This window comes from Chrysochloris asiatica, unplaced genomic scaffold (genome assembly GCF_000296735.1).
Source record: "Chrysochloris asiatica unplaced genomic scaffold, ChrAsi1.0 scaffold00040, whole genome shotgun sequence".
In the NCBI taxonomy this organism is placed as follows: domain Eukaryota; kingdom Metazoa; phylum Chordata; class Mammalia; order Afrosoricida; family Chrysochloridae; genus Chrysochloris; species Chrysochloris asiatica.
Window position 1 is genome coordinate 20393143 of NW_006408558.1, and position 10944 is coordinate 20404086.

Consider the following 10944-nt stretch of genomic DNA (forward strand, 5'->3'; position numbering starts at 1 on the left):
AAATTATTCTGGTTATTCTGGATGCCATTTCAAATATCTTTCAAGCTGCTGAGAAAATAAGTGAAACTGAGAAACTTAGTATAATGATTGAAGAATGTGGAGGCTTGGACAAAATTGAAGGTCTGCAAAACCATGCAAATGAGTCTGTGTACACGGCTTCACTGAGTCTGATTGAGAAGTACTTCTCTGTGGAGGAAGAAGATCAGAAGGTTGTTCCAGAAACTACCTTCCAAGTTCCGGATGGCACTCCTGGGACCTTTAACTTTTAAGATTGTACAGCTGAGTCCTAAGTTGTTTGTTGTGCACTTTGTTTGGTATAAGTTTGTCTTACTGTTTCTCTACTAAGAATTCTTTATAAATGTGATTTGTTATGTAGCATTTTTTACAACGAAACAATACTTGAACAGTTCCAAACTGTACATACTGTATGAAGCCTCTCCTATCATTGGGTTTCTTATTTCTGTGTGGAATTTCATATCTTACTGTGTCCTGTAAATAAAGATTCGATTCCACCCTTTCCTTTTCCTTCAAAAAAAAAGTACCAGGGACTGCTAGAATAACAAATCTGTGCTGGAAGAAGTACAGCCAGAATGCTCCTTAGAAGCCGGGATGGTCAGACTGCATCTCTCATACCTCTGACATATTATCAGGAGGACCCAGTCCCTGGAGAAGAACATCATCCTAGGTAAAGTTAAGGGTCAGAGAAAAAGAGGAAGTCCCCCAACGAGACGGACTGGCACCGTGGAAGCAGCAATGGGCTCAAGCGTAACAATTGTAGGATGGCGCTGAACCAGGCAGCAGCTCGTTCTGTGCTTCATAGGGTCGCTCTGAGTTGGAACTGACCTGACAGCCCCTAACAATGACTTACTCACTGACAGTACCTCTATCGACAACATAAAAGGTGAGTGTTCACATGGACAGCACCAGATGGAATACACAGAAATCAAATTGAGTACATCTGTGGCAAGAGATGGTGGAAAAGCTCCATATCATCAGTCAAAACAAGGCCAGGGCTAGCCTGTGGAATAGATCATCAACCGCTAATATGCAAGTTCAGGCTGAAGCTGAAGAAAACTAAAACAAGTTCATGGGAGCCAAAATATGACCTTAAAAAGATCCTACCTGAATTCAGAGATCATCTCAAGAAAAGAATTGATGCATCAGATATTAATGACTGAATACCAGAAGACTGTGGGATGGCATCCAGAACATCATATAGGAAGAAAGCACAATGTCATTAAAAAGACAGGAAAGAAAGAAAAGACCAAAACAGAGGCCCATAAGAGACTCTGAAATTTGCTCCCCAGCAGACATGGTAAAGCGAATAGAAGAACTGAAGTAAAAGAGCTGAACACAAAATTTCAAAGGGCAGCTCAAGAAGACAAAGTCAAGGGTTATACTGAACTGTACAAAGACCTGGCGTTAGAAAACCACCAAAAGGGAAGAGTATGTTCAGCATCACTCAAGCTGAAAGAACAGAAGAAAACAATTCGTATCTCAACTTGCACTATTGAAAGATTCTATGGGCAAGATACCGAACAACACAGAAGCATCAAAAGAAGATGGGAGGTATACAGAGAATCACTGCACCAAAAAGCAATGATTGATGGTCAACCATTTCAAGCAGTATATGATTAAGAACTAATCGTACTGAAAGAAGAAGTTCAAGCTGCACTGAAGGTATCAGTGAAAAACAAGTCTCCAGGAACCAATGGGATACAAATACAAATCTTTTCAATAAACTGGGGCTGTACTGGAGGTGCTCACTCATACGCACCAAGGAATTTGAGGACAGCTACCTGACCAACTGATCAGAAGACATCCATTATTTGTCCCCATTCCAATGAGAGGTGACCCAATGGAATGCAGAAATCAAACATCATTAATATTACATGCAAATAAAATTTTGCTGAAGGTAATTTAAAAATGGCTACAACAGTACATTGACAAAGAACTGCCAAAGGGTCAAGCCTGATTCAGAGGATGTGGATTGAGGGATATTACTGTTCATGTCAGATGGATCTTGGCTGAAAGCAGAAAATAACAGAGTGTTTACTTGTGCTTTATTGACTGTGTGGGTCATGACAAGCTATGAATAACACTGTGAAGAATGGGTACTTCAGAACATTTAATTAACAGCAATTAAATGTTCTGGAATATTCATCTTACCATGATGGGTATTCCGTGTACCAAGACCAATGTAACAAGACATTCCATGTACCAAGGCCAATACCCATATGGTCTTGGTACACAGACCAAAGAGGCCAAGAGGCAGTAGTTCAAACAGTACAAGGGGATACTGAATGGTTTAAAATCAGGAAAGGGGTACGCTAGGGTTGTATCCTTTCACCATACTTATTCAATCTGTATGCTGAGCAAATAATCTGAGAAGCTGGATTATATGAAGAAAAGTACGGCATCAGGTCTGGAGGATGACTCATTAACAGTCTGCAATGCGCAGATGATACAACCTTGCTTGCTGGAAGCACAGAGAAATTAAAATATTTACTGACGAAGATCAAAGACCACAGACTTCAGGATGTGTGGCACCTCAAAGAAAAGAAAAATCTCTAACACTAGACCAATAAATAACATCATGACAAATGGAGAAAAGATTGAAGTTGTCAGAGACTTCATTTTGCTTGGATCCAGAATCAACACTCATGCAAGCAGCAGTCAAGAAATCAAATGGCGTATTTTATTGGGTGGAGAGCACAATGGTTCCAAATGATAAGCAATGGACTGTGAACCACATGGTCTGCGGTTCGAGTCCACTAGCCACACCACAGGACACAGATGAGGATTTCTATACTTGAGAAGATTTAAAGCCTTGGAAACCCTACACAGAATTGGTATGAGTTGGAACTGACTTGATGGCATTTAACAACAACCACATTGCATCGGGCAAATCTGCTGCACAAGACCTCTTTAAAGTGTTCAAGAGTAAAGATAACAGTCTGAGGACTGCTCCTGATCCAAACCATAGCATTTTCAATAGCCTCATATGAGTGTGAGAGCTGCACAATGAATAAGGAAGATCTTAGAAGAACTGAGGCTATTTGAATTGTGGTGTTGAAGAAGAATATTGAAGGCATCATGGATTGCCAGAAGAACAAATAGGTCTGTGTTGGAAGAAGTACAGCAGAGCGCTCCTTAGAAGCCAGGTTGGTGGGACTTATGTCTTGTACTTCAGACATGGCATCAGAAGGAATCAGTCCCTGGAGAAGGACATCATGGTTGGCAAAGTGGAGGGTCAGTGAAAAAGAGGAAGACCCCCAACGAGATGGACTGACAAAGTGGCAGCAGTAATGGGCTCAAGTGTTAACAACTGTGAGGTTGGCACAGAACCAGACAATGTTTCATTCTGTTGTACGTAGAGCCGCTATGAGTCAGAGCCAACTGGACAGCACCTAATAACCACGACCTCATGAGGATTAAAAGGAGCTCTGGTAGCGTAGTGGTTACGAATCAGGCTGCGAACCGCAAGGTCAGCCGTTCGAAACTACCAGCCGCTCCGCGGGAGAAGGATGAGGCTTTCTGCTCTCGTAAAGATTTACAGCCTTGGAAACCCTGTACAGGGTTGCTATGGGTCGGAACCGACTCGACGGCACATAACAACAAGAATATGAGGACTAAATGAGTCAACACCTGCCAAGAGCCCAGTGTACGGAGAACAAAGTGCGTATTGACTACTGCTAGTCCTTAGAATAACTGATTTGCAGTTCTCCCCCAAGCTGGGACATCACTATTGTTGCCATCTAGTTGCCTTTGACTCAGAGTGATCATTGAATGACTTCCTATGGCTCTGCTACCCCTATTCTTTGTACCGCCCACCAACGAGGAAGCACTAGATGGCTAACTGTAAACCCTATACAGAGTCACTATGAGTTGGGACTGACTAAACAGCACTTAACAACAACAACAACAAGGTCTGGGTAAGAGAAGGTGGGAGATGATGCTGATACGATATCATTTGTGGGAGTAATTAACAGTTCACTGGGATTGTAAAAACTTGGAACTCAAGGCATTTGGTAATATCAAAGAAGTTTTCATAACTTTGCCTCCTGTATGCTACCATTCAAGGATATATTTGCAGCAAAGGTAAATCCCCACGTACAAACATCCTGTCAAACCTATATGCATTTGCAAGCATATTCCCTCTCTTCCTCCTGCCCCCGTTTTGCATGAGTGTCTATCCAAGTTTCTACCTGTAGGTCACTGTTATTGCAGGACTGTGTATAGACCAGTATTGACCTCTGTTGCCTTTAACCCTTGAACTCTTCCCTTTGTCTTCCTGTCTCCATTTTTTTTTTTTTTTGCCACCCTCCCTCTTATTGTATATCACCATCCCCTTTACCCAAGGTAACATGTGTCTACCGTCTATCCTCTAGTCAGTAGGTTGTAATCTTTATGGGAGCACATTACCTGGTCTTTTCTCCTGAGAAGCCATTGGTGGGTTCGAACAACTGATCTTTTTGGTTAGCAGCTGAGCATTTTAGGGGCATCACTAGGCCTGATTAACCACTGACTTTCCAGTGCCCGCGTAGGAGCTGCCACACAGTCGGGGGCTAATAAATGCTTTAAAATAAACTACTGTGTAAATGGAAGCCCCTTTTCCCCAAAGCCAGGACTCACCTCACGAATGGCATTAGATGACAACGCCCCAGGCAGGTCCTGCTTATTGGCAAAGATGAGGAGGGTAGCTCCAGCCAGGCGCTGGGGAGAGAATATAGAAAGGGGCAGTATGCCGTGTGTGTGTGTTTGCATGCGTGTGCGGGGAGGGAGGGTTTCATAGGCACCCCAGCCCCATCCCAGGCAGCTTGGCCCCTCCTCTAATTGTCCAGAGCATCTGGGGTCAGAGATTACTCTGGAACAGGGTTCAGTGGTGGTGGTGGTGGCAGAGACCCAGGTGGAGTGGTCAGTGCGGACATGGTGGGGTGGCAGGAGGCCTGGGCTGGGCGGGGCTCTGGATCCAGTTGGACCACCACACAGTGGTCTCCTTACCCCAGTAAGCCTTGATTCCTTCGTCCATAAATGGAGAGGAATGTTGGGCAAGATGACCCCTATGTGGTTCTTGGCTACTGAGATCTGTACACAGGACCGTGACCATCCCAGAATCCCAGGGCCGCCTCTTTCCCACATTTCCACAGCCCTCTGACTGGTTTACTCCTGACTAGCTTCACTCTGCTTCTGAACCTAGTTACTTCCACATGAGATTGCGATGAGGCTCCTTCCATGGGGAACTCATCATGAAGAGTGTCAACGTGCCAGGCCAAAACTGAGCATTCCACAGCCATACGTATGCTCATCTGCCATCTGACCTGATCAGCAACCCCAGAGGGGCTCCAGGTACACAGGGGACCATCTGTCCCTGGGTGCCCAGGGCAGTGCTGTTCATGCCTGTTGTCCCTGCATAAATCAGTCAATATTTTTTCAAAATTATACCTCTCCATTTCCCCTTCCTCTTTCATTCTCAGAAGCGTTCTGGTTTGAAACTAACCGGAACGCAGTAGTGCGTTACTTCAAATAGCTCTTCTACCCATAGACCTTATAACTCCCCTTCCACCAGCCACTTTTTCCTATGGGTCTGAGTAGATGATGCTGATAGGCTGATATGAGTCAGATGCGATTGTTAACAGTATGAAGAGTTATTACACTCTAATGTGAGTTGCAAATGAGCCACCTCAGAAGCAGGAAAGAGTGGAGCAAGTCCTGTGGACCCTGAGATTCCTTCGCATGACTCTCACTCTCCCTGACCCAGGGGCAGAGGATCAGTGGCAGCAGAGCCAAGAGCCAAAGCAAGAGAGAGCATGGTGGGTTTCCCAGCCCACAGAAGACGTGAAGCTGAGTGCCTTTGGACTGAGGTGTTTGGTAGACTGGTGTGCCCTCTGGACATTTATCAGCAATTCTAAAAAAGCTTTGTTAACATTGTAGGGGGAGATGGTGTGCAAGGCTGAGGAGAAGCTATCTTCATAAATAAACCTCCTAACTGTGAGTCCTGGTGTGGCGCTGTGGGATAAAACACTGGACCGCGTTGTCGGTTTGAACAACGAGGTAGGCAGTTCAACTCACCAACCACTCCTTGGAGACCCTATACAGAGTTGCTATCAGTTGAAACGATCTCAACAGCTCTTAACAACAACAACTGTGAGTATAGTGTCTGTGTTCTGTATGGCCACTACACTGAATTCTCAAATGCAGATGAGAAGTAGTGAGTGCTATGGGATGGAAGGCTTGGTGGCCAGCCTGGATCAGGAAGGCCACAATTGGTGTTTATTGGTTCCAACATACTCAGAGGAGCCTTGGAAGAAAGGCCTGGTGATCAGCTTCCTTGATAACCATATGAACAGTCCCACTGCGCACACATCTGGGGCTGCTATGAGTCTCAATCAACTCCATGGAAACTGGTTTTGTTTTCTTTTGAGCCTGGATCAAATGGTAAATTTCCACTGATAACATTAGAAATTCACCTTGGTACAATACTATTGGCTCAACTACAGACTTTGTTTGGATTGCTCTAGTTTTTGCACTAATGTCATTAGTGGAGAAACTGGAGAAACCCACGAAATTCGTACGTGAACCAATAGTATTGTTGGGTACCATTAAGATTAATTTCTTAGATTTGATAAATAGGAGGGGGTTTCAAAAAGTTCATGGAAAATTCCATAATCTTTCAATTCCATTTTCCCACAAACTTTTTGAAGCCCCCTCATATACCATTAGCATTAGGGAAGGTGGGTGAAGAGTATATAAGAACCGGCTGTACTATCTTTGCAAATTTTCTGCGATTCTAGGATTCTATTTTAAAGTGCTGTATTTTGGACAGTGAGTTTCTATGATCGTCCCAGTTACAATCCCCATTTTAGAGAAGAGAGAGTGAAGGCTCAGAGAAGTTCAGCATCTTGTCCGAGATCACACAGTAAAGAGTCCAACTCCAGAGCCAGCTTCCACTACCTCCCAGAGCTCTCTGCACTGGGTGCAGTCATCCATGATGTGGGTGTCATTTTCAAGGTGGGGAAACTATGAAAGCACAAGGCTATAATCCCAGAAGCTTACAGCGCATGCCCTGCCAACTGTCTCTGTCTCCCCACGTGAAGGGTGGAAGCATGGTCCTAAGTGTCCCTCGGGGGTCCTGGAGCCCTCAGTGAACCTGGAGGCAGCCCCCACCTGGTCCCGCCCTGCCTACCTCTTCCACCAGCAGGCTCTGGAGCTCACGCAGACAGTCCTGCATGCGCTGGCGGTCAGCGCTGTCCACCACCCAGATGAGGCCATCGGTGCTCTCAAAGTAGTTCCGCCAGTAGGACCGTAGGGATTTCTGGCCGCCCACATCCCAGATGTTCAGCTTGAATCTGGGCACGAGATGAGTCAGTTGGAGGGTCAGCCCGGTCCTCCTCCCACCCTCCCTGCCCAGCTCTGGGCCTACCCGCTCACCCGCGGTGTTCTAGGGTCTTGATGTTGAAGCCCAGTGTTGGGGAAATGGTGTCGATGTCTTCCCCATTGAACTTCTTAAGGATGGTGGTTTTGCCAGCATTGTCCAGACCACTGAGGTACGCTGAGTTAAGGAGAAAAGCTGGTGCTCTGCTGGTTGGTGGCAATGCCACTGAGCAGTCAAAGTCAGCTGAGCACATGCCTGGCTCACTATAGGCCCATAGTAAACATGAAGGATCAAGAAATAAACATCTTCTCACTATCTGACCAATAAAGTGCGTTGTCACCCCTTCATTCATTTCACAAATGTTCACTAACTACCTACTATGTGCCAGGGGTCCTTTGGGGGCTAGGGGCATGCCAGAAACATCCCTGCCCCCTAGCAACTCAAACAAAAAGATAGCTGATTAAGTGCAAATCAATGAGAAACTTAATGTCCTCACTGCCAGAGGCTGGGGAGCGTCAGCCAGCCAATGAGGAGGCTCCGAGAGTGTCTTCCCAGAGGGCTCTTGTACCTCGGGCACCAGGAACTGCCTGAGATGTTTGAGCTGAGGTCCAAACTATACAGAGCCAGTTTTTTGAAGGACTAGGGAAGAACATTCCAGGCAGAGGGTATAGCATGAGCCAAGGTTTGGGGGCAGCTACCCTTGCTCATTTCTGTTTCTAAATATACCAAACCCTTCAGTGCTGAGTGAGTGCACAAGGTATGGTGAGCTCAGCTGTGGGAGAAAACGACCCTCTTCTTCCTTTCACCACTTTAGGGGGCACCTGTGTGTGTACATGTATGTATGTGTGTACATACACTCAGGCTCTGGGCTCAGCCTTTTATTGGTTATCTGGGATCATGAGACGACCTTCCTGAGACCGAGCCACAGCCCCTGATAAGAGAAGCTGCTAAGACCCTCCCCTCACCCTCATGATTCCTTCTCAGCGAGATCATTCCCATCAGCTGACAAACTTGCTGTGGCTACTTTGAAAAAGCAAACAAAACTTCCTCTTGTTCCCTCTGCCCCATCTAACTAGTCATTTGTTTCCTTCCTATGACAGGCAAGCTCTTCAAAGCAGCTGTCTCCATCACCCTCTCCAACCCCTCTTGTATTTTTTCCAGAACCCAATCCCACCAGGGCCCTAAATCTGCTCTTGTCAGGTTTGTTCCCCGGTGGCCTCAGTGGCTGCTCAGGACTTGTTTGGTTTAGGCCCTGTCTTCTGGCTCTACCAGCATCCCCTGACAGAGTGGTCTATCTGTCACTCCTACCTCTGCTCCCAGATACCGCCCTTGCCAAGGTCTCCTCCTTCCTCCTGGCAGCTCCTTGTCATCTCCATGACCTCTTGATCTGAACACACCTCACCCTCTTCCCTGGTCACACTCTCTAGATGAGCTTGTCTGCCAATACTGTAAATACCACCTTAATGCCCTTGATTCTCACCAAGCTGTTCCCTTGCCCACCAATCCAAATACTCCGATGTCCCAGAGGTTATCTCACAAGGCCACTACTGGGCTTTCATCTTTCACGCCATCTCCACCTGCTCTGCCCTGGTCTCCATCAACTCAGCAAGGGGCTCTCATTCCTCTAATCGCTCTGAGCAAGACACCCAGGAGTCAGGTTTGACTGATGGCTCCCTTGGCCAATCCAGCAGCAAGTCCTGCTACCGGCCCACCCATCACATCTTGGTATTAGCCACCATCCTAGTTCACCTGTCTTATTGCCAACTGCCCTCTAACTGGTCTCTGTGTACCTGGCTTCTATTTGCAACACAAAAGTAAGACAAAGTCAGTCCACATTTCCCCTCTGTACAAGACCCTGCCGAGGCTGTCTGATCCCTTGAAGGCGCCTTCACACCTCCCTGACCCTCAGTGTTGCCCTCCCTGCTAGCTCTCTACACACACTACCTATGAGGGCCCCAGTGGAGCACCTTTTGGGTCCTCTGCACTTGCGGTTGGCTTTGCCTTGACCCCAGATCACTACGGGGGCTCCCCCCTCCCCCTCACTTTACTTAGCTGTCACATTCATGTAGGTTTCTTGGCTCCATCTATTTTTTTTTTTTTAATCCTAATTTTTCTTCACCCACACAAAAAATCCCACTGCCATCCAGCCAATTTGGACTCACAGCGACCCTTGTAGGATGTCACTGGGGATTCCATATTGTTCTCCACACATACTGTAGGGTTTGCATCTTTATTTTTTGGACCATCTTTCTTTCTTCGGCATTATATAACCTTTAGGACAGTACTTTACAACAAGAGGAGGACAAGGGCTTTGTTTTGCTGTTTTACTTCAGTCCCTAGGCCAGCGTCTAGCACATAGCTGTTGTTGGTAAATGCAGTCGGTTCTGATTCCCAGACCCAGTATAATGTTTTCGAGGAGCAGCTAGTGGGTTTGAACAGCGGGCCATGTGGTTAGCAGCAGTCCAGTGCTTATACCACAGCATCACACCAGGACGCCTACTAACACATAATTGTTGTTGTTAAGTGTCGTCGAGTCGATTCCGACCCATAGCGACCCTGTATAGGGGTTTCCAAGGAGCGTTCTGGTGAGCTTGAAGCACCAACCTTGCAGTTCAAACGACAGAGGCACAGTGGGCGTACTGCGCCCACGGGATTCCGAACTTGAGACAGAGCCGGGGCCCCCGCACCTGGGACAGGGTGGGCAGAGGTCAGAGCCCGGCGGACAACAGCCCCACACTCCAACCAGGCCGCTGAACGGTGACGTCCAAGTTACCGCTGGACCTATCTCCCGTTACATCTAGGCCACCTGGTCCCTCCACAGCGCCTTCAGAGCCCCCACCTTTGGTGTTTAGCCTGGAGCACCCCCTGCCCAGAGCTGATGGTACGGTCTCCTCCCAGCCCCATGCCAGAAACGATTGGTAGGGCCCACGTGAGTGACGCACAATGGGCAGTTGGTACGGGTCGACCGGCCGCTCACCCCACGCCCAGTAGGGGGCGCCTGGCAAACCCCACCCCCACCCCCAGCGGGGACCCCACTACCCTCGCGACTTCGGAGTCCGGGAGGATACAGCATAAGTAGTCGCAGCTCCCGTTCTTTTTGCTTCATCTTCTTCAGAATAGTCAAAAGCCCCATGGTCCCAGTAGCCCCCTCCCGTCCGCCGTTTCTTTCTAGTCCGGACCCCCACTCCTTGCTCCTATTGGCTATCATGCCTACTGACAGCACAGCCCATTGGTCGGCTCCTCCGTTTGGTCCCGCCCCCGCCTCCACGTGACTTGAGAACCTCCTGGTTGAGCCGCGGCAGTGGTGCCCCTAGCGGCGAGGCGTCTTCTGCGGGTCACCTGCCTTAGCCCTTCGCGTCCTGAGGGCCGAGTTTTCACGAGGGCAAATCTATTCCGTTCTCCCCAGTACCCCCAAACTGGGCCAGGAACAGAAACTTGGAGTTCCTGAGTTCGATCTTGGCCGCGTAGGAATTACCTGCAAAGAGATGTGGCCAGCTCGGGGCTCTTCAGAACCGAGTGCCCCGCCACCTGGGGCCATCCTGGAGTCGGTTGCAGGAAAATGTGGTCCA

General features: G+C 47.7%; 1 protein-coding gene across 1 annotated transcript in view; it reads right to left on the reverse strand.

Moving 5' to 3' along the window:
• The window catches only part of ARL2 (ADP-ribosylation factor-like 2), a 12959-nt gene extending 2365 nt beyond the window's left edge, over nt 1-10594 (reverse strand). Inside the window, exons 1-4 of the mRNA XM_006860954.1 lie at nt 10444-10594; nt 7432-7542; nt 7187-7349; nt 4636-4716 (exon numbers count right to left, since the gene is read on the reverse strand). Coding sequence (XP_006861016.1) covers nt 4636-4716; nt 7187-7349; nt 7432-7542; nt 10444-10583 — 495 coding nt within the window. The 5' untranslated portion in view covers nt 10584-10594. The remainder of the gene's footprint in view (nt 1-4635; nt 4717-7186; nt 7350-7431; nt 7543-10443) is intronic.
• Between the last annotated feature and the right edge of the window lie 350 nt (nt 10595-10944).